This window comes from Microcaecilia unicolor, chromosome 6 (assembly GCF_901765095.1).
Source record: "Microcaecilia unicolor chromosome 6, aMicUni1.1, whole genome shotgun sequence".
Taxonomy (NCBI): domain Eukaryota; kingdom Metazoa; phylum Chordata; class Amphibia; order Gymnophiona; family Siphonopidae; genus Microcaecilia; species Microcaecilia unicolor.
The window spans coordinates 119,051,087-119,076,022 of record NC_044036.1 but is presented as its reverse complement, the minus strand read 5'-3'; the positions used below and the strand labels follow the sequence as shown (position 1 = coordinate 119,076,022).

Sequence of the window (24,936 nt, the reverse complement as noted above, 5' to 3'; positions counted from 1 at the left end):
ACGTCAGACGCCGTCACTTGGTGTTTTAAACACTGAAGCCCTACACGTCATCATAACATTTAAATTTCACAGTGAACCTATCTTGAAAACATCTTACATTATTATATATTAAAATCACACCACAATACTAATGCAAAACTCTATACATTGATCTAATTCAAGATCGCCATCTACTGTTCATATATAAATATTCCCTTTACAGAAATACTACCCACTCTATCTCTTGATTTAAACCAACTGGCTGAATTGACTTGTCAGTTATATCCATTTATATCGATTATATCCATATTATATATGGATATAGTATGGATATATCATATAATGGATATAATATTATATAATGGATGTAATATATCCATTATATATATATATAATATAATGGATATAATATATTATATTATACTAGTAAAAAAGGCCCGTTTCTGACACAAATGAAACGGGCGCTAGCAAGGTTTTCCTTGGAGTGTGTATGTTTGAGAGAGTGTGTGTGAGAGTGACTGTGTGAGAGAGAGAGAGTGAATGTGTGAGTGTGTATGTGTGACAGAGAGAGAGTGAGTGTGGGTGCATGTGTGTCTGTGATAGAGAGTGTGTGTGAGACAGATAGAGTGTGAGAGTATGTGTGCGATACACAGACTCTTTGTGAGACCGAGAGAGTGTATGAGATCGAGAGAGTGTTTGAGATTGACTGTGTGACACATAGAGAGTGAATGTGATACAGTGTGAGACACAGAGTGTGTGAGAGACAGTGTGTGAGAGAGAGAGAGAGAAAGAAAGATACTGACTGTGTGAGAGAGCGAGAGAGAGAGAGAGAGTGTGTGTGTGTGTGTGTGTGTGTGTGTGTGTGTGTGTGTGTGTGTGACAGAGATACCTCCCCCTTCCCTCTCTGGGCTCAGGACCCCCTCCCCCTCTGGTCTCAGGACCCCTCCCCCCCTCTCTGGCCTCAACCCCCTCTCCCCTCCCTTTCCCCCCTCTCAGGTCTCTGGACCCTCTCCACTCTGGTCTCAGGACCCCCTCCACCCCCCCTCTCAGGACCCCTCCCCCTCTCTGGTCTCAGGACCCCCTCCCAATCTCTCCCCTCTTTCTTTCTGCATCCTTCCATCCAGTGTCTCCTTTTTTTTTCCGTACCCTTCCATCCAGCGTCTTCCCTCTTTCTCTCCCCATCCTTCCACCCATCTACCCTCTCTCCTGATCCTTCCATCTAATGTCTCTCTCCCCCTCCTTCTATCCAGTGTCTCTCTGTCTCCCTACCCTTTTCTGTTCAGTGTCCCTTCTATCTCCACATCCTTCCAGTCTCTCCCCTTTCTCTCTGCATCCATTCATCCATCTCCCCCTTTCTCGCCCCATCCTTCCATCGTGTCTTTCTCTCCCCATCCTTCCCTCTGTTTTCCCTCTTTCTCTCCCCATCCTTCCATCCCTCTTACCCCCTCTCCCGATTCTTCCATCCCGTGTCTCTCTCTCTCTCTATCCCCTTCTTTCCATCCAGGCCCGTCTACCCAACACAGACCTGCCAAGTCTCCCATGAAACATGCGGCACCAGCTCCCATTTCCGGCCACTGCTGCTTCTCCTGTTGAGCAGCAGCGGCCACTACAAAAACAAAAAGAGCTATTTAAAGCACCAAAAATGCTTTTAAAAAGCAAGCGCGGCACCGCAGGCAGCCATCAGGCATTGGCTGTCGGCTCTGCAGCCGCACCTCTCGCCTCTCACGTTGCTGTGCTCCTCCGGGGTCTGCTCCAGGGGCAGTGACGTGAGAGGCGAGAGGAGCGACTGCAGAGCCGACAGCCAATGCCTGATGGCTGCCTGCCGTGCCTCGCTTGTTTTTTAAAAACATTTTTGGTACTTTAAATAGCTCTTTTTGTTTTTGTACCGGCCGCTGCTGCTCAACAGGAGAAGCAGCAGTGGCCAGAAATGGGAGCTGGCGCCGTGTGTTTCACGGGAGACTTGGCAGGTCTGTGTTGGGTGGGCGGGCCTGGAGGGAAAGTGGCTGGGCCTGGGCGGCGACCTCGGGGGGGTGGAGGGCGGGAGCAGTGGCTGCAGCGACCTCGTGGGGGGTGGAGGGGGAGCGGTGGTGACCTCGTGGGGGGTGGAGGGGGAGCGGTGGCGACCTCGGGGGTGGAGGGGGAGAGAGATAGCGACCTTGGGGGGGTGTAAGGGTGAGCGGTGGTGGCGGCGACCTTGGGGGAGGGGCATGGCAGTTAGGGCAGCAGGGGCGGAGCCTCGCGCTGCTGTTGTGCAGTTAGTCAGTGCTGCGTATGACGTCAGCCTGAGCTTCGGAGCCTAGCAGACCAACTCTGAAGAAAGCCACAGACACAGGCAGCCAGACGCATAGAACTTTGGAGGTGAGAATTATTATATAGAATAATGGAAATAATATAATGGATATTATATCCATTATATCCATATTATATCCATTTAGCTTCTCGTCTCTGCAGTCTTTGTAGTCTATTACCTCCTCAGTGCCACGATGGTTCCATATCGATCACACAGCAACATAAATCTTTAAACTTCTGATTGTTATCTAAACAATGTTCCTCTAGTGGCGCTGTTAAACAAGATACGGCCTCCATTTTTAAGTTTCACTTGTGCTCCAGTAAACGTTGCTTTAAGCTCCAACTTGTCATGCTGACTTAGATCTTCTGACATGGACATACAACTATATAAATGTCACATTCACTTTTACATCTGGAAAAATGATGTAAATTGTACACTTTGTATGCATCATAATGTCACACAGTGAACACTGCCTATATTTATAATGACCCAAAACTGCATTTTCAGATGCAACAGTTTTCTTAATATCTGCTGGGCACAGGATCTCCTTCAAGTTCTTATTGCGGGAAAAAAAACACTCAAGATCTGCAACACCAAATGTCTTATAATATCTACTTGTTATTCTACTATTATGTCTCATCATTATCATGCTGCCCAAGATCCTCTATAACACTAAATGTCTATCTTCTAATATACTTCCATCATTCATGATGTATTGTAAGCCACATTGAGCCTGCAAAGAGGTGGGAAAATGTGGGATACAAATGCAATAAATAAATATATAAATTTTCAAAAAGCAGGATAAAATTTCACTATGTTCCAATTATATCTAATGATCTTTGCTACCTCTGTATAATTGGAAGGTGGCGGCCATGACCAGAAGGATGCTAGGCTGCATAGAGAGGGGTATAACTAGCAAAAGAAAGGAGGTGTTGATGCCCCTGTACAAGTTGTTGGTGAGGCCCCACTTGGAGAATTGTGTTCAGTTTTGGAGGCCATATCTTGCTAAAGATGTAAAAAGACTGGAAGCGGTGCAAAGAAAAGCTACAAAAATAGCAACCCTATGAGTTATTGAGTGGAATATTCAAAGAGTGTGTCCCCTAGTCTGTGTACGTTTTTGAAAGAGTAAACAATAAATTTGTTTTTACCTGTTGCACTCCATTAAGGATCATTCCAGTCCTGGCCCTGGTCCCCAAAACAAATAAACTTCTTTATGTACCCAGTTCCTCTGTACCTCACAGCATACACTAGGCAGTAAGGAGGGGCAGTCAGAAATTTCATTTCAGGTTATTTCCTGTGTTATTTACGAGAATTTCTTTTTTGTTCAGGGGTTGCCCCGCCCACTTTTGTCATCATGGAGCTGACATAAACTGAAAATTTCTGGCCCCCTTCCCCACCTCCTCCCTCAAGCAATCCAACTGCTCTATCCCCATATCCACCCTTTCTGAACCCCCTCATTCCCTATGATATTCCCCATACTCCCTTTAGGCCCCCTGGGCCTACATCAATTCCTAATGGTCCAACAGGAGTCCATTGGGGCAAAAACAATACTAATTCACTCCTGCCCATGGCCTTGGCTACATCCAATATGGCAGCCATAACCTTGCACCCTAGTCTCGCAGACCACCACTGGAGTACCAGAGATTGAGGTAGGACTGAGTATGGGGAGTAGGAGGGGTCTTATGATGGGGGAGTTTCAAGGAACAGCTGCTGGGAGAGGGTCCAGAAGGGAAAGGGGGGACCTTGGATCATAGAGAAGTTGTCGTTGCCAAACCCGTCATTGGTAAACGGAACTCTTCTCTTTTTCATTTGCATATGACAGAGGAAATCAGGAAACATCTCCCCATCCCTACTAGGCAGCCTCCTAGGTGATTACTCAAACCCAAGGTTACACATTCATACTTACTTTACTTAACATCACTGACTATATGGTCCTTCAAGAAACAAATGGAAAGTGACATTCTTACATAATAAGAGGTTGTCAAACCCAACCTATCCTAATTTACAAAACTTCTATAGCTTTACACAGGTCGCACACATTGTATAAAGACTATGAGTCTGGCTGTGGTAATATAGTTTCCTTGGGAACAGCCACCGGACCTTTGCTTATTGTGTCATCACAGAACCATATGTCTTTGTGAGATCATCATGATATGCAAACTCTCCGCTTGCTTAAGACTGGGCTGTGTGAGCTGTGCAGACACACATAGGGAGAGGACCTGAAGTGTATGGGGGCATAGGACCATTTATTTGTGTTAAGACTTAAGAACAGCTGGAGAGTAGAGATTTAGCTCTTGGTACCTAAGAGGATACTCATGATCATTTACCTGGTTTCAACTTTCCTTGTAATTTGACAAGCAGTGGGATCACTTAATGATACTCCCCACCAAAGCCATTATATTTTTTCTGTGGGAAGGATCCTTTCATAAACCCTGAGGATAGACATCTGTATGTTTTGGAATTGAGGTCATAGGGCTTTCAAAGCCTGCAGACAAATTTCCCAGTTAGAATCCAGCACTACGGAAGGTGAGAATATCTGGACTAAGATAAATGGCTGGAGCCCAGCAAAAGGTAAGAATGTCACTATGAAAAAGCTTCAAATGAACATTTTCTCTTTACTTGGCCCTAACTAGGCAAAATGCTTATCAAGTTAGTAATAGCTAACAAATATGTGATTTCATCCCCAGTTAGAGAAATAGGTGGTGCTAATGCAGCCCAGCAGAGCCCATCCCACTGTCTTCCTAATACTCACTTCTCCGTAACGGTTACCAAATGTTTAGTAGGTGAATCTGGAACACTTTGTAAACCTATTAGAAGAGTATCTGAACTACTGCCTTCTGTGGTGACATAACTTCCACCGATCCTGAATGTCACTTCCTTCCATATACTGACAGAAATTCTCCCACTGCTATTGCTGATGTGTGCAAAGTTGCCTGTGTCAGTCTATACGTTGCACACTGCCTTGGGTGAATCTTTTAATGAAAGCATTTAATAAATCTCAATAAAATATTGAACAAACATTCTATCAGATTCTGCAGCCATGTTGGATTAATCAAATCCCCCCCCCCCCAAAAAAAAGTGGAGTATATTTATTAAATTTGAAGTGGTAAGGAGACTTGCTTGATGTGTGTGTTTTTTTTGGGGGGGAGGGAGGATGATGGGGTGTGTGCTTCTGGCATAGAAAGAGCTGATGGGTGTGCATTCCATCATCTTTCCACCTTCCATTACCTCTCCTGCCCCCTTACTGATCTATGGCCCTACCATTCCCTTCCTTGTTCCATTGGACTTCCTCCTCCTATTTAGTTCTTCTCTCCCTTGATCAATTGTCCCTTCTTTTCCCTCTCCTCCTGCCTCATCTGTTCACTGCCTCTCCACCTGTCTTGCCCTGCCTCTGTTCCAGTACCCTTTTCTCCTTCCTCTGCTGCCCCACTAACTCCTTCCCTCTTCCCCTTATTTCAGTGCTCCTTCCCCACCTTGTTCTGTTGACCACCTCCATAACAGAGCAGGCACATTTCCCAGTTTCAGGATGGAAACCTATTGGCCAGTCCTGGTTCTGAACTTATATCTCGAAGGAATTTGATAATTGGCATTCCCTCATTCAACTTTTGAAATCAGTGCTGCAAGTCCCATAATGTACATGAATCAGGATAAGGTTGTATGAAGTCCAAGGCTGGTCTAAAATCTCTTCCCTGGAACTGGGAAACTTGGCAGCAAAACCAGCAGCTGATTTAAAAAAAAAAAAAAAAAAAAAGGAAGGATTTTCTTTTCACAAACTATCTTGCATTGTCTAGTGCTGATTTTACAATCACCCTGCTGATAGCAGCTTGTCATCAGCACATTTCTCTTTCTCCTGGCTCCAAAGCTCCCTGACCCCTTTCAAGTCCAGCATGCCTCACTGACAGACTGTTCTGCACCTCTGACTCTGGTGAGTCCTTAGACATGCCTCCTGCTCTTCTCCTACTGGCTCTGTCCTACCCTGGCAACGTTATACATCTGTCCACCATTATTCTGCTTCTACTGGAGCCACAACTATTCTATTTCCATGACAGGGCTTTAACCTGCCCAGCAGAGCTCACCTTCTGCCCATTTTATGGCCTCAGACAACACCTTGATCATTTCCCCATTTGCACTGTTGCCTCTGCAGTTCCATTCCTGCTCCAAGGCCTAGGACCCTCCACTCTATACTGTATCTCTACCTACTGGCTCCGTTCTCAATGAAACAGCACGTTACGGAGGGCTCTGGGAAATGTATTTTTTTAAAACTGCTTATATTTATATTAAATTTGTGGGAAATGTGGGATACAAATGCTACAAATAAAAATATCACTGTAGTGAACAATGTTCATTCAGGATGATTTACAAAGTAAAGAGAGAGATGAAAACAGAAAGGCATCTAGATAATAAAAGATAAATAAGATCAACCATTAACATAAATAAACCAAGATATCACTAATCTCTTGACAATAAAAAAAAAAAAAATTTAAGTCCTCAACTATTTTCCATTGTAAAAGGGTAGGCATCTGTCTCAACTATGGTAGTAATTTATTCCAAGTCTTCAGGCCAGCCACTCTAACTGCTTGTTTCCGCCAAAAAATTCCCTAGATGATCGCAGTGATCCAACTGCAGTATATGGATGAATCTAGTCTTTTAAATATATATATTTTTTTAATGAAACACCTTAAACATAATAACCATAAGCTTGAACATACAGCTTTCTTTAATCAGCAGCCAATGGAGTTGTCAAGAGTGGATGGGCATTTTCCCAACACTTACTGCCCAATAAAAGTCTAGCAGCTGCATTCTGAACTATTTGCAACCTATGTCTGTATGTAGCAGACAGCCCGATGTACTACATATTACTGTAATCTAATGGGCTCAGTAACAAAGTATACACAACAGTTGCTAAGACTTTCCTGTCCATATAAGATTTTATTCTCTTACAAGCTTCAGTTTAACCCTAGTATTTTATAAACACATAGGTGACCCGTTAAAATTACCCCATTATAACAATTTTTCGTTTTTAAAACTGATGTAAATGCTCACATCCTGATTGCAAAAAAAGTGTAAATTTACAGTATTCTATCATTTATGTATGTAACCATGTGCCCCACCCATGCTTCGCCCAGGCTCCTGCCATGTGTATGCCCATCTTCAAGCTATGCGCCATTGTATTGAGGCTCCTTGTTATGCAATACCATGTAACCAGAATACTGGCGTTTACACACGTATAATCACATATATGCCAATATTCTGGACATTTTTGTGGGTTCTTGGTGCTTAAATGTTGTCACCTTCTTCATAGAATTATCCCCTAGTGACCAAAGGGGATTTTAAAGGGATTATTAACAAGAAATATAGACATGTGTATATGCATAAGTAAAGATATAATAAAAATATAGGCTGGGTTTAGTAAATGGCACTCAGAGTAAATGTTATTCTGTAAAGGGTGCCCTTTATATAATAACACTTAAGCGCAGATCACGTGCCTAATTTTGAGCACCAAACTTACACCTGCTGAAACCTAGTACAAATGCTGGTGTCCAGGTTAAGGCGCACTAACCCAGTATTCTATAACTATGTGCACAAATGTTTGGAACACCCCTGACATGCTATGCTCTTCCTATGGCCACACCCCCTTTTAAGATACGCACTATGGGAGTTAGGTGCTGCTTATTCCAGGAATAAGCAGTAGATTTCCCAAAGTCAACTTTAATAATAGTTTATGGACTTTTATTTTAGAAACGCGGCCAAATCTTTTTTAAACCCTGCTAGGCTAATGGCTTCTACTGCATTCTTTAGCAATGAATTCCAGAGCATAATTACTTGCTAAGTGAAGAAATATTTTTTCTGATTTGTTCTAAATGTACTACTTAACTTCATTGCATGCTCCCTAGCCCTTGTACTTTTGGAAAGAGAAAACACGTGATTCACATCTACCATTCCACTCCACTCAGTATTTTATAGACCTCTATCATGTCTCTCCTCAGCTTTCTCTTCTCCAAGCTGAAGAGCCCTAGCCTCTTTAGCCTTTCCTCATAGGGAGTCAATTCATCTCCTTTATCATTATGTTCTTGGGCTAACAACCTCAATGATGTTGCTCTTATTTCTGCTGCCTAGAGGATGAGGGATGGGAAGCTGAGAATTTCTGAAAGGTGGGGGAAGAAAGGAACCAGAAAATGGAGGAAGTGCATGAACCGTAAACCACATTGACCTCACCTATGTAAAGGCGGTATATCAAGTAAAGAAATAAACATAATAAATATAAACCCTAATAAGGAAAGGAAGGAGAAGAAATAGTAGAACCAGGAAAGGGATGGATCATAAAAGAATCTGAAACTTTAGTGCAAGAGTAAGAGGGGAAGAAAGAAACACACTGCAGGAGAGAAATAGTGAGAGAAGAGTGAAAATGAAAAAGAGAGGAAGCTGAACAGGAAGGAATAAATTGAACAAGTGATAAAGGGAGAACAAGAAAAAATGAAAGATGGCAATATGGGCAGAGGACTTGAAAAGTAACAGAGAGGCAGGGACAAAAGAGATTGGCAATAACAAAAGCAAGACTAAAGCTACTCTTTTACTTCATCATTCGAGACCTAAGAACTCCTCCATAGCTGTTAAGTACATAATTATTTATTTGATATACTGCAAATTTTCATGTGTTAGTAATTGGGTCCTTCTGCATAAAATGTGTGTGGAGTAAAATAATGCACTTTCATGGCGTTGGCACATACTAACACAGTAAGGGTTCTCGGCCCTGGGTTGAGAAACCCTAGTGTAATGATCAAGTATAAAGAAAAAAACAAAACTGTGTGCCTGCTATGATTCAGTGATTTAACACCCCCTCCCCCCTCAATTTTCCCTGTTGTTGCATACATTCATAGTGATCGGCTTCTGATTTTTCAACAAAATGTGATATGATGAAGGGAACCTGAGTGTAAGCAACAGTTTTTAAATTTATATAACTTCATTTAGTTAAGGAATAAAGTTGTCCAACACTTCCTATAAGAGTGGCCTAGTGGTTAGAGCATTGGTCTTGACATACAGAGGTACCCAGTTCAAATCCCACTGCTTCTCCTTGTGATCATAGGCAAATCATTTAACCCTTTATCAGTGGCTTACCAAGGGGGGGGGCGGTCCACCCCGGGTGCACGCTACTGGGGGAGGTGCCGCGCGCCTGTCCGCTACGTTCATTCTGTGCTCCCTCTGCCCCGGAACAGGTTACTTCCTGTTCCGGGGCAGAGGGAGCATGGAAACGAATGAAGCGGACAGGCACGCGGCACCCCCCCCCCCCCAGCAGCGTGCACCCGGGGGGTTCTTTCGCCAGGGGGGGTGTCCTTTCGCTGGGGGGGTCGCGCTGCACCCGGGGGGCAGGACGCATTGGCGATCCGCCCCGGGTGTCAGCCCCCCCAGGAACGTCACTGCCCTTTATTGCCTCAGGTACAAACTTAGATTGTGAGCCCTCTAGGGACAGGGAAATACCCAGTGTACCTGAATGTAACTCACCTTGAGCTACTACTGAGAAAGATGTGAGCAAATCCAATCTCCCTCCCCCCCCCCCCCCCAAACAAAGTATTGCCATACTGGGACAGACTGAAGGTCCATCAAACCCAGCATCCTGTTTCCACAAGTGGCCACTCCAGGTCACAAGTACCTGACAAGATCCCATAATAGTACACTTTATACTACTTATCCTAGAAATAAGCAGTGGATTTTCTCCAAGTCCATTTTAATAACGGTTTATGGACTTTTCTTTTAGGAAGTTATCCAAACCTTTTTTTAAACCCCGCTAAGCTACCTGCTTTTACTATATTCTCTGGCAACGAATTCCAAAGTTTAATTACATGTTGAGTGAAGAAATATTTTCTCCGATTTGTTTTAAATTTACTACTTTGCAGCTTCATTGCATTCCCCCTAGTCCTAGTATTTTTGGAAAGAGTAAACAATCGATTCATGTCTACCTGTTCCATTTCACTCATTATTTCATAGACCTCTGTCCAAGCTGAAGAGCCCTAACCACTTTAGCCTTTCTTCATAGGGAAGTCATCCCAACCCCTTCATCATTTTCATTGCCCTTCTCTGTATCTTTTCTAATTCCGCTATATCTTTTTTGAGATGCAGTGACCAGAATTGCACACTGTATTCGAGGTGCGGTCACATCGTGGAATGATACAGAGGCATTATCTAACTTTCTCATTTTTGTTTTCCATTCCTTTCCTAATAATTCCTAACATTCTATTTGCTTTCTTAGCCACCGCTGCACACTGAGCAGAGGGTTTCAACTTATCATCAACGATGACACCTGGTTCTTTTTCCTGGGTGGTGACTCCTAATGTGGAACCTTGAATCACATATCTATAGTTTGGGTTCCTCTTTCTCACATGCATCACTTTGCACTTGCTCACATTAAATGTCATCTGCCATTTAGATGCCCAGTCTCGTAAGGTCCTCTTGCAATTTTTCACAATCCTCTTGCGATTTAACAACTTAGAATAACTTTGTGTCATCAGGAAATTTAACAGCACAACACAGCAAAGGCTCCTTGGATCTGCACTAAAAAGCAGAGTTGGCTGAAAGCAGGTCCAATTAAAACAACAATCTTTATTAAGGTATCACTCAACATGTTCCACGTTTTACCCTAAACAAGGGTTACCTCAGGGGTATACAACTACATAAAGCGATTACAAAAAATAGACTTAAAACATGCAAATATAAGAATAAAAATTATAGCACAGACAACTCTACAAGCAAAGTTGCTGCTCACTGAAGATAGCTTGAGAGGTACAAATCATGTTTTCCATGATCAGCACTAGACAGTTCCTAGAGTATGACAATCTTCTTCTGGGCATTTTACATTTTAGGAATCAGTGGCTGATAGCAATTATTATCATGAAGAATGGCAAGGCAGAAAATCAGAGGCCACTGAACTGGATGCTGAATATAAGTTTGCTCCTGGACAAATTGAAGATGTCCTGGGAAACAGGCTGGTGAAAGAACAGCGCAAAGAGCGGAACGCAATCTATTTCTCAATGATAGACCACAGATGGGTATGTGAGGGGTTTGGGCAAGCATAGGAGAGGATGGGCTCTGGGGTCTTGTTCATGTCTCTTCCAAAGCATCAAAACTTAAGCCAGTTGGGGTAAATATCACAGCAGGGGTGTATATTCAGTAATGTCAAACCCCAGTGCTTACAAGTTGACTTATGCCAATTAGTATATGCCTCAAATAAACCACTCATGAACCATCAGTGGCGACTCGTTTCACATGAACAAACTGCTCAAATCTCGCCTTCACTCTTCATCAGTTCAGTGCTATTGTGGTTAACATATATACCTTCTAAACATTTTATTAAATAATCTTTTTTGTCTCATATGTCTTGTTAAAATTATACAAACAACCTTGTGCAAAACAAGCACTTATCTGAAAAGAGTGGACTGACCGACACAGGCCATGTTTCGTTGCTGAGTCAGGGAAGGTCGCCAGTGTCTATTCACTCCATTAAACATAATCTTCAATTCAAGGTGAGCCATGGGCAGTTTGAGGTATATACTAATTGGCATAAGTTTTCCAAAGTATCAGCGTATCTCCTTAGTTTGGGCTCTGCCAAGGAGACCTAGTTGAAAGGCAGGACAAAGGAATCGGCATCTCCCACCACTAAACTTCCAAGGGCTTCTTCCAATCCAGACCCTACTGTATAAGTGCCTTTCACCTGACTCAGCACACACTCTGGTCCAGATTCTATATATGGCGCCTAAAAAATCCGCATCCTAAACATTTCTGACTAAGCGTATTCTATAAGCGGCGCCTAGATTTAGGCATGGTATATAGAACATGCTTAGTTGATATCACAGTGCCTAAAACTATTCGCATCCATTTACACCAACGAAAATGGAGTGTAAATCACTGTGTGTGGATTTACGCACACTGGACCATATTCTATAACTACGTGCGTAAATTTTGGAATGCCCATGAAACACCCATTTCCCTGCCCATAACCACATCCCTTTTGAACTTCGTAAATTAGAATTTAGGCACAGTTCATTACAGAATATGCTTAGTGAGTTATGTGTGTAAATTCTAATTATTGCTAATTAGTGCTCATTATTGCTTGTTACACGCATTGCTATAGAATACACTTGGATTTCAGTGCAGAACACTAGGCACAATATATAGGATCTAGGGGTCTGTGTCTTAATCCTGCTTGTAACACTGGATTCATGTACTTCAATGGAGAGCCCCCCTTAAATATACATTGTCATCTTGGGCTTTTGAACACAGTAATGGGGTTACCACAATAGGCCTTGATGTACAGGAGAAAAAGACTAGCAGGTGATGCATTTCTGAATAGCACTCTACAGTGAACCATGCATGGTGTCACCTGCTGCTTATTCAACATTTATTTCTGTATTACGTGGACATTTTCAAATACAATTCACATTGATCCTTGGTACCTTATATTAGAGGAAAGGGTGTTTTTATAAATTTGGGGCCAGATTCTGTAAACAGCGTCTAAAATCTAGATATATCTGAAAAAAGTGCTTAGCACTATTCTATATAATGTGCCTAAAGTAGGGCACAGTATATAGAAATAGCACATAGGGCTGGGGAACGCACCTACGTGTAAATATCTATATCTAAATGTAGGCGTGTTCCCCCAAATTCTATAACAATGCACGTAAATTTGAGTAACCCCCCCCCCCCCCGATATGCCCACACTCCTGCCATGGCCATGTGCCCTTTTTTTAGAATATGCCTAAAAAAAGAAGTGCGTGTAAATTCCAATTATTGCCAATTAGTAGTGATAATTGGTTGTTATCGACCAATTATCACTGATTGGCTCATTACTCAAGTAGCACACGTAAACTGGCCACACTCCCAATTTAACACATGCTACTCACCGCACCTTATATAGAATCCGAGGGAATATGGGTCATCTGCATCATGAGCTAATTGCCTTAAATGCAGTAATTAGGACTATACCAAGTAGGCTGTCCATCATCTCTGTAAGAAACTTACAAACATGGAAGCCCAGCACTCTTGACAGATAACTAGGACTCCCAGCATCCTTCTATGCCATCATGAGATTTTAATATAGGTTGGGGTTTTACTCCCAATTCAATGTAACTGGCCTGGACTGCATAGGGTAGAGCAGGGGTTCTCAACCCAGTCCTTAGGACACACCTAGCCAATTTGGTTTTCAGGATACCTACAATGGATATGCATGAGATAAATTTGCATACCATGGAGCTAGGGCATGCAAATCTCTCTCATGCATATTCATTGTGGGTATCCTGAAATCTGACTGGTTAGGTGTGTCCCAAGGAACGGGTTAAGAAACCTTGGGGTAGGATGTGAATGAATCTGTATATACCAGTGGTTACCAAACCTAGTGCTGGAGGCACCCCAGCCAGTCACATTTTTAGGATACCCACAATGAATATTCATGAGAGAAATCTGCATGCACTGCCTCTACTGCATGCAGATCTATCTCATGAGTATTCATTGTGGGTATCATGAAAACCTGACTGGCTGGGGTGTCTCCAGGACCAGGTTCAGGAACCACTGGTATATACTGTTGCATTTCCAGATGTGCTAAGAACAGTCATATAATCAGTTAATTCTATAACTTGGTGCCTCAGTATACATTCCACAATGAAGTGCACTTAGCACCAATTCTATAATGGCTTCAGGGTACATCTAAGCTGTTATAGAATAAGAGTGAAAAGATGCGTTGAAATGCCATAAGTTAGGCATTGCCCATTTACAGTATGTCAATAGCTGGTGTAAACTGGCACGCCTAGAAAGGTGCCTAACTGATAGTACTCTATATGTGGCACATATGGCTTGCTGACACACTCATGGTCTGCCCATTCTCCACCCATGTGCATACCCCAGGGGTTCTCAACCCAGTCCTCGGGGTACACATTACTAGTCAGGTTTTCAGGATATCCACAATGAATATGCATTTAAATAGATCTGCATACAGTGGGAGATAGTACATGCAAATTTCTTTTGTATATTCATTGTGGATATTCTGAAAACCTGACTGGTCGGGTGTGTCCTGAGGACTGGGTTGAGAACTCCTGGTATACTCCATTGAAATTATTTAGTATTTACATGCTAACTGCCAATTATTATTGAGCCCAATGACACACATAAGTGCTAGAATTCTATACCCTATGCGCAGGGCATTTAACACCAGTTTATAGATTTGCCCTTTACGCTTCTGTAAATCTGTGGTTTTCAACTCAGTCCTCAGAGACCTCCTAGCCAGTCCAGTTTTCAGGAAATCCACAATGAATATTCATGAGATAGATTTGAATGTACTGCCTTCTTGGTATGCAAATCTCGCTCATTCATATTCTTTGTAGTTGTCCTAAAAAACCCAACTGGCCAGAGGTAGTCCCTGAAGACTGGGTTGAAAACCACTGCTATAAATCATCTTCTCAAGATGCTAAAAGCCTGATGCATTTAGATAATATTCAGTAGGGGTACAATGTATTGATACACCAACACCAATAAGATTAGTAAAGTCAGAGAAGAAGGGTACACTATGTAGTATAATATTAGGATGATCAAAAGGAGTTTAATTAAGGATAGTATTGGTTGGTGTCATATTTTCATAAACCTGATGGCAATGCAGAAGGAGGCCAAAAAGTCAACTTGCTGTAAGGCAATGCTTGTCAATCTTTTTGTGGCCAAAAAGAACTGTGTGGCTGCCTGGAGGCGCAGAATAATGATAATAACGTAGATTTTGTGACCCTATTTGGGATTCCGACCCACAGTTTGGGGAGCTCTGCCATAAGACTTCATATACTTTTTTTTGTTATTGTTGTTGTTTTACAGCAATAAATAACAGAGCATCCTTAGGGGGCCTTTTATTAAAGGGTTGATGCCCAGCAATAGGCTCGCCATGCGCCAATCCGGAATTCCTGCCAGGCTATCAAAGCAGACCGGCAGTAATTCTGCCCCCAGTGCGCACCATTTCTAGCACTGTGGAAATTTATTTCCATATTTTTTCCGCCGAGTTAGTGCGGTATCCCTTACCGCCACCTCAGTGGGTCTCAGTAAGTGCTTCCTCCCCCCAAAAAAAATGGTCACATGGCAAGTGTGAACTTACCACATGGCCATTTCTTTTTTCAGCCTTTTACACTCTGCAGTAAAAGGGGCCTCAGCTTGCAGCAAAAACAAGCACTGCCGTTAGCACAGATTGGTAAAAAGGCCCCTTAAGCAGGCAACATCAGAAGAAATTTCCTACATTTCTCTTTGGGTGCAGTGGGAAAGACTTACCAAGGTATGACAGTCACCTGAGCTATCACCTACACAGGTGTAGGCTGACGTTATATGCATTGATTGATAGAATGCCCTATTCTGCAGCTCTACGAGGAAGAGGAAGTGGAGGCATTGAAAGCAAGACTCAAAGTGCACAAGCCGCTGGTGAAGAGGTGCCTATTCTGCGACCATGGAAGAGGAAGCAAGAGGATTGCTCTGTGGGACAATGTAGAAGAGATAGGGAATCCATTGTTAGAGGTACTACACCTTCCATTTACAAGAGAACTGCATGGTGAAGTGTTCCTTGAAAGAAATGGTATCTGACTGCCTTTTAGGACGTGATTATAGGGCAGTCTGGTGGGTGCTGTCGAACTGTAATCTATATCCTAATATCAAACACATTTTAATTGTGTGGATGCTCTCTTAGGGCACATTCTGTGGAACATTGCTGTTATCTGTGTCTGCCTTGCTGCTGTTGCCAAGGGGGATCCAGGGGCTTGTCTCTGAGGGCCTGATGCACAAAGCCTACCGGGCCAGCAACATGCTTTTTAGACCAGTTCCAGCCAGTTTAACAAGCATGTTATTCAGCGGAAGATGCTCAAAGAGATTCTATGGGAATCCTATGCTAATTTATTTAAATGTGTTATTAAGCATTCAAATGTGCATTCTGAGTGATGCACAGCTGTTTTCCGCGTGATGCACAGAAGCAGCCCCTACCTTTACCATGGAAAATTCAACAGGAGGTCTGGAGCTGTCAGTCCTGACAGTCCTTCATAGTTGCAAGTACTCCACAGCCGCTCCAGGGTCCTCTGCCACTCCTTCACGCTTCACGCTTCTTCCTCACAATCGCGGCTCCATCTGGAGGGCTGAGGGGCAGCTTTGAGTGTACCAGGGGAGACCGGGGACAGGGAAGAGAAAGACTCAAGGAGAGACAAGACGTGTCAGAGCAGGGAGATTGCTGACCGTGGCAGTGAAGTGTGAGATTGGAGGTGGGTGCCACTTTTTCCTCATGCCCAGTCAGTGCCTGTATGCCGCCGCTCCAGCCCCAGAAGCATACCCCAGAGCATACCCCACAGCAGTTTTGAGAAAAAAAAAAGCTATATCCGGCTTTCATACATGCAGCTTGTATGCATGTATGAATGCCGGGTGTAGTACAGCTATATATGTTCATAAGTATTGCCATACTGGGACAGACTGAAGGTCCATCAAGCCCAGCATCCTGTTTCCAATAGTGGCCAATCAAGGTTACAAGTAACTGGCAAGATCCCAAAACAGTACAATACATTTTATGCAGCTTATCCTAGAAATAAGCAGTGGATTTTCCCCAAGTCCATTTTAATAATGGCTTATGAACTTTTTAGGAAGCTATCCAAACCTTTTTTAAACCCTGCTAAGCTAACTGCTTTTACTACATTGTCTGGCAACAAATTTCAGAGTTTAATTACATTTTGAGTGAAAAATATTTTCTACAATTCGTTTTAAATTTAAAGCATGCACAGAGCAACCAGGCTTAGTTAGCAATTGGCTGCTCTGTGCATGCACACCTTAGCAACTGGTCAAGCTGCTCGCTGTTTTTGCGAGCAGCTCATCTGCATGCGATTTTTTTTGTGCATCCTTCTCTATTTCCACCTCAGTAATTTTTACCAAGGTGGAAATAGCGATCGGTGCTTTACGGGGACTTTTATGCATCTCCCCCTGAGAAGAGAGTTTATGAGAGGGTGTGAAAGTGTGTGTGAGAAGAGAGAGAGAAAGAGAGTGTTGCATACTCTAATGCATTTACACCTTATGCAATGAATCCATATATAAGTCTGAGAATGAGTGTGTATGTGACAGAAATCATGTGTAAGTGTTCAAGTGGTTTACCACTGCCTCTGCCTTCTTAGGGGTGAAGTTATCAACAAAAGCTACTGTTAAGATGCATTATTTTAGCCAGTGGCGTTCCTAGTTTGTTCGCCACCTTGGGCGTCATCACCTCATCACCTTTCCTCCTAGCAAGGCGGTGTGTGGAGCAGGCGTGCAACTGTCAGTTCTGCCGGTCCCCTGCCCTGGAACAGGAAGTAACATCAGAGGGGACAGGGGACTGGCAGAGCTGACAGTCATGCACCTGCTCCACGCACCCCTTTGCTGCCTGCACCCAGGGTGGACTGCCCCCATCACTCTGCCCTCCCGGTACACTTCTGATTTTACTACTAACTCAGGCTATTTTTGCATAAATCTCATTTTATGCTATGAGATCTAGTTACTAATAACTGGGGATAAGAGTAAAATAACATGACTTAACTTTCTCCCCCCCTTAATGAGTTGTCAGATGCTTGGGAAATATGTTGTGGTATTCCACATGATTCCTCCCTTTCACCCATTTTATTTAATATTTTGGCACGGTTTATAGAATAACAGTTTAAGTGGACGGGTCATGTGTAAATTTAGGTGCCACTATTTGCACCAACAAAAATGTGGTGCAAATGTCCATACCTAAATTTACACGCGGAGCAACATTATTCTATAATTACGTTCGTAACGCAAAACCACGCCCCGATCCATCCAAAATGGCCATGATCCTCCCATTTCCGAACCCCTTTTTCGGGCCACACATAAATTGTAGGTGTGGATCCCATGCCTAACTTTACACGTGTAATCCCCAATTAAATGTAATTGGTGCCAATAATTGCTTATTAAAAAGCCAATTATTGGTACTAATTGGCTCATTCTATTAAATTGCACGTGCAAATCGGGGCCACACCTAAATTTGTGCACACAATTGTTGGCGACCTTTATAGAATCAGAGGGCTGATGTTCCAAATCATAGTACCTATACAAGAGTAATTGGAAGCCACTGTGCAACAAAAAGAATATTGTTTTTACAGATTAGAAGTTGGATGGCGAGACATTTATTAAAACTAATCCCAAAAAGGCTAAGATATTGTGGATGAGGAACTCTAGGAAGGAGATGCCGGAAATTGAACTAGATTTAGGAAATACCAGAATCCACCACATATGTGATAGCATATGAAGCTTAGGGATTATTATTGATTCAACTTTATGGAGAAGCAAGTGACTCTCACTGTTAGAAAAATGTTTAATTTGCAGTCGGTGCATCAGATTTCATTGTTTTTGGCTAAGAATTACTTTAAGCAAATTATGCAAGCTGTTGTGCTATCGAACAGATTACTATAATTTCTACTGCATATCACTGGGGAGAAGTAGCATGGAATCTACTTTCTGATGTTTTGCCAGGTACTTGTGACATGGACTGGTCACTGTTGGAAATAGGATTCTGAGCTAGTCCTTATCAACTATTGTTAGGTTACAGCTAATATAAAATTCAGCTGCTGAAGTGATTTGGGGGGGGAGGGGGTGAGAAGTGGGAAAAGGCTACCTTATTGTTAATACAGTTACACTGGTTGCCATTTTGTTGAAAAGTACCATTCAAGTTGCTTAAGATATTGTGGGAGTCAGACCCTTCCTTAACCCTAATTGAAGGCTGAGATCAAAGGAGTGTAAGCTGTTGGTTATATATATATATATATATATATATATATATATATATATATATATATATATATATATATATATATATATATATAAGTGAATTTTCTTAGATTAGGGGGGAAAAGCTTAAAATATGGCTATATGAACAGTTTTTGTCACAGAATTAAAGTTGCAGATTAACCTGATAGTATCGATGTGGTAGGAAAGGGATTGATCTGTTTAATAAGGTTATGAATGGGTGGGTGGGCTTGTTATGAAAGTTTTTAATGACTGTGATCATGCTTTATTGGTTATATTTTAATTATATATGTCTAAAGGAGAATTTAAATGTTTTCTATCTTGAACCTTTGGGGGTTAAGCAGGCTATGGTGCTGTATTAAATTACATTTAAGTTAAACTAAATCTGATTTTATGCTTTGCTTTCCCCCTCTCCACAGAGTTTACCTCCTTACCCCAGCTCCTCTAAATTAAGCAGGCAAACTATGCCTCCGATTTAAAAAAAATGAAGATGGCAGCCCATCAGTGAGATGGAAGCTAATTGGTCTTTTGTACTGAGAATCACATGCATGATTATCTGCCTGAGGGAGGGCAATAATATGTGTGCACCTGGTGGAAAGAGATCCTGGCTCTGATAAAATGAATCTGATCTCTGGAAGCTAGAGTTGTAGACCTGAAGGAACTGATGCAGATAGGAGTATATAAGGGGACGATATGATGAGGGAGTTGGGCATCATTGTTAGGGTACACAAATGAGTATTGTAAGAGCTCAAATCTTCATATGTTTTATGATATGTTACCAGTAGGGGGAAGGGGGAGTTTTGGGTGGGGGTAAATAAGGGAGACAATAAGGGCAATAGTAGGATTCTAACTCTATAAAAGTTAGTGGATTAATGTCTTGAGGTTGACTGATGATATGTCGCTGGTACATGTTTATTGGTTTTCCTGTAAATTGGACTTTTTCTGGTTGTTCCATGTCCACTCTAGCAGCAAGGTCACCAGAAAAGAGAGCATCAGTTTTTAATAACAGAAAGGATCACTTTCTGTTATTAAAAAGTGATGCTCTCTTTTCTGGTGACCTTTCCTGGGGACCCATGCAGGAAGCTACCTTGGGCTGCAGTATGCAGTTACTGAAGCATGCTCGTTATGGGCCGCACAATGCAGAAAGGGGTTTAGCAATGAAATTAACTCACACAGTAGACATCAGCACACAACATATTAAAATGCATGGTAAACAGGCTATTAACTAATCCACAACAATGCAGAGAAACTAATAACCAGTGCACTATGCTGCACGAGAAATATACCACCAGGGTCACCAACAGAGATGGCTGATTAGCCGTTAAGCTCCTCTGGACCTCTCTGCTTTCAGGTATAATTGGCGCAGTGTTTGACATTTCTTTTGTCTGGTAGTGTCGGTATAGTATTGCGGAGAGTTCCTCACAGATGACAGGCCGCAGGGGAAAACCCACATCAGCACGACAGTCGGAAAAAAGGAATAAGGAAAACAGGAAATTCCCAGGAAAAATTAGTGCACACTGCTGCTGTGGTGGACAACTACCATGAGGTCTCCAAGAAGAGGTGAAAGGCATTCCACATTAAAGCCACAACACCGGAAAAACCCAGCAAAAGCACGTCAACCATGCCAAGCAGCTATATCCAGCTAATCTGCCTGAAACCAAAAAGTGACAACACAGTCCAGGCCCAAAGACTACAGACTACAGAGAGAGAGAGAGAACGAGAGAGAGAATAAGAGAAAGAGAGAGAGAACAAGAGAGAACGAGAGAGAGAACAAGAGAGAGAATGAGAGAGAGAGAACGAGAGAGAACAAGAGAGAGAAGGAGAGAGAGAGAGAATGAGAACGAGAGAGAGAACGAGAGAGAGCGAGAGAGAGAACAAGAACGAAAACAATAACAATACCTACCCTCAGAGATGGATCTGTGTGCAATGTATAGGGATGAAATTCAGCGAACATCCCCAAAAACGGAACCCTGTTCTCCAAGTAAACAAGGAATCCCAGCCTACGTCTGAGGAAGAGACCCAAGGTCCCATGATCAGGAAGTGCATCAGGACTCCTTTCAACTGAGAGACTGAATCAAGGCTAGAGACGCAAAGATGGCAGAAACTATGACCAACATAACTTCGCTTCTGCCACCAGCTGTAGCTGGAAGTATACCTGAAAGCTAGAGAAGGGTCATCACCACTAGGGATAAGGTGAACTAAGTACCAAGGAATGTAGCCAGCGTAACCTCACTGGAAGCCAGAATTGGAGGCCCGCTCCACATCTTCAAAGGGAGCCACGCTGCAAATCCAATACTGGAGGCACTGCCTGTGATACAGCCAGGAATAGCCCCCTGCTCCAACACCAAGGATGAGCCTGCATCACAGTGCCCGAGAAAAAAGGAAAGCTGTGTCTCCAGAGAGGGAATTACACTCAACTCCCAGAGACACCATAGCCGTAAATGGGCCAAGCCGAACTGACTCCCAATGGTTGGAAATGGTACGAAGTCGAATGGCCAGTGATGGAGCAAAGCCCTACAGGGAAAGGTGTAGGAAGTCAACTCAGCTACACCCCCCCATAAGGGATGGCGCTGCACCCCAAGGCCTGAAACTGAGCCACACTCAACCCCCAAGAAATGAGCCAGGCTTCACTTGTAGCAAGGCGAAACTTCGAAAAGGGTAGGTACGCCGCACAAGCAGGAAGGAAACTACGTGCCACAGCAAATGCTGACTTGCGCACTAACACGCAGGTCAATGCTGTGCCGGCAAAGACCAGAAGGGACTGTGCTCCCCAAGCAAGAGGAGAAGAAAATCCTACAGAGAAAGAGGACACTGCGCTCTGCAGCCAACAAGGAAGCTGTGCTCTATCGCCATTCGCCAACCCCCAAGATGCGCTAAACAGGTCAATGGGGCTGGGCTCTTCACAAGCACAGAGGACGCTGGCTCTCTACCTCCAGAGAAAGAGATGCGATCAACATCCAGCAATAGGAAGATGCTCCTCAACCAGAGAAGAAAGGATGCTCGACAACCAGTGATGGAGCGCTGCTCAGCAACCAGCAAGAAAGCTCTGCTCAATGAGCAACGGAACTCTGCTCAACATCCAGCGAAGGAGCAGCACATGACTCCCCCCGGTAGAGCACCGCTGATGATCCATAGAAAAAGCCCTGCTCAACATCCATGATGGAGCACTGCTCAACAGCCATGGAAGGCACACTGCTCGACAACCAGCGATGGAGCCCCAGCTTGGCACACAGCCATGGAGCCCCGGCTCGGCACACAGCCATGGAGAGAAAGAAAAGGGGGGCTCTATCGAGCAGAGAGGGAACTGCAAACAGGTTGCCAAAAGTAACTTGTGTCACCCTCCCAAAGGAGAAACAGAGGAGTGCAGACCACGCAGGGGTAGAGAAGCACCTGTCCACAGAGACTAAGGTGCAGGCTGAGAGAAACCAACCGAGAGAGAAAAACTGAACAGCGATGAAGACAGAGACTCAGCCAAAACGTGCTACATCCCCAAGAAACTGGAGAGACTATTCCGTACAGAGAGGGTGTTGCTGGAAAACAGGAAATGAGGAAACTGCTGCACAGGCAGAAGGAGAGCCGCAGCCACCCAAACAAAGGAACCACAGTCTGCAGGAAAGGGAAGCAGCATTCATGCCACCGAAAAGCAGCTATGCGCAAAAACACTTCCCAAGAAGAAAAGGACTGAAAACATAGTGCAGCCTCTGAAGAAAGAAGGAGCCTCAGAAACACAGCCCAAGTATCGACCCTAACAAGAGCCAGACTGTCTGCTGACCAGAAGCAGCTCTGAGCTGCCAGGACCTGAGATGAGGCCTATCCCCCGTGCGCCAGAGAACACTGGTGCCATCAACAAAGAAAAAGAAGAACTATCCAAAGGGCCCGCCCAGGCCGTGCTGATTCAGAGCCCCCAGGAATAAGACAGGGAAAAAAAACACAAGTGACCGAGCTGGGCACTAGAAGCTAGAGCTCCGCAGGGGGCCAAAGTAGAGAAAGCGGCTTTACTGAAGGCCTGCATCAGAGCAGAAACTTCAATATCCATGCACACAAACAATCTGAACCAAGTCAAAAGGCTATGACCCCCACCGGAGCTGAAGCGGTGTGAAGCCTTGTCCTAGGAAAAACCCCATAACCGGCACTCACCGCCATGCCTGACAGAAAAGAACCGTGAACTGCTCCAGCTAAAATGCCAAAGGCAAGCGGCCCGCAGAAATCCCAGCAGGAAAGTGGGCACAAGGTCACAGGTTTCCGACAAAGAAAACTATTGACCACAGAAGATCAGAAAAAGGAAGCACCACCAAGGGGCAAAAATCCTCACTGCCCACTGCCCAAGGAGAAAGAAAACGCTCCAGTCGGTGAAAACTCATGAAGGAACTGGCAGGCAGAATCTCTCGCTCAAAAAGCCTGACAAAAACACAGGGGAAGGAAAAATAACCGCTGCCATGAGAGGCAGAAAACACTGACATGCACAGAGGCCAGTACCTGTATATAATATATAATATGTAAGCCGCATTGAACCTGCTATGAGTGGGAAAGCGCGGGGTACAAATGTAAGAAAAAAAAATAGGACAAAGAAGAAAGAATTTCCTCACCTAGTTTCTTTCCCTTTTTTTAAGCCTAAGGGTAAAAAGTCCCAGGAAAAGGAAATAATCATCCTCTCAGAAAAATAAACAAAAAGGATAGTTTACCTTACAAGCAGAAGGAACCAAGCCATACCTGTTCACAGATTGAAAGAAAATAGCCCAAGAGGGCAATTAAACATGCTCCACGCCACCATCAACCATCGCCATGCCACTAAGGCTGCCAGGCGAGGGTGGGGAGGGGAGAGAACTGGGAGTACTGGATAACCCCTAGCTGGTAGATGAGGGACCCAGGGCCACTGAGTATCATCACAAATTGCCCAAAACTGGGCTACCAGCACACCCCTGGCTTCACTGTTCTCCAGAACAAGCTGGGACAGGAGCTAACAGCCAGTCACCAAGAGAACCTGCACAATCTGTCCACCATCCGCTAGAAGACAGAGAAAATACTGAACATTCCAGGCTGCATGATACCCTTAAGGGGGCAAAGTACTTGGAACTATTTTCTCTGTCTCCTTCCACTGGTGGATGGACATAACTCATTAGTCAGGACTGTTCTGGTATTGATGACAAAGAAGCTCACTTAGTTTTTCACATTGTTACTGTAGCTCGGTTGTTGGTTGCAGCATCCTGGAAGCAGTCCTTCTTGCTAACAGTCGTCATGTGCTGAATAAAGTGGCCTTTCTGTGTAGGATGTCTCGCCTTACAGTGCTTCGTAGGAATTGATTGCTGAGCTTTACTCGCATATGGCACCCTTCCATGAAATGGCAAGAACAAACAGCTGCTTGAGTTTTGCTATTTTGTGTACCGTATCTCATTCTGGGTAGCAGGGGAGGGGGGTTCTTGTTTCCTAGCATAAACATTGCATTGTACCTAAGACCACAGGTATGACATGTTTGTATTATGAGATTTTTATCTTTTTTGGTTTTTGTATTACCTATTGGGGGAAGAGTTATCTTCCTTTTTAAAGTATTCATAAAACCATTTAATAATAAAAAAAAAAAAATAATAATAATAAAATAAATTTACCACCAGGAAGTAGCATAGAAGGGATACTGGAAGCCCCCAACCCAAACAGCTTGCCCCAGGTAACTTTCTATACTGTTCTCTGGTAGTAAAGTGCCCTCTCCCTCATCCCTGAACCCTTCCAGCCCTTCCCCCAACATACCAAAAAGCCCTGGTGGTCTATTGGCCCCGCTCCATCAGTCCATCCATCGCTCTTACCTTGCTTCCCCAACATTATCATCCCTGATAGTGTATTGGGTCCCTCACAACCCAACCCCTCTGTATATGTAGTCATTTTTTTTTTTATTTACTGAC

At 43.6% G+C, this 24,936-nt stretch overlaps 1 protein-coding gene across 1 annotated transcript in view; it reads left to right on the top strand.

Annotated features, from left to right (window-relative positions):
- Positions 1-4,819: 4,819 nt before the first annotated feature.
- Positions 4,820-24,936, top strand: part of LOC115472464 — a 33,794-nt gene continuing 13,677 nt past the window's right edge. Inside the window, exons 1-3 of the mRNA XM_030206754.1 lie at positions 4,820-4,840; positions 11,125-11,310; positions 15,641-15,793. Of these exons, the coding sequence (XP_030062614.1) occupies positions 4,820-4,840; positions 11,125-11,310; positions 15,641-15,793 (360 nt within the window). The remainder of the gene's footprint in view (positions 4,841-11,124; positions 11,311-15,640; positions 15,794-24,936) is intronic.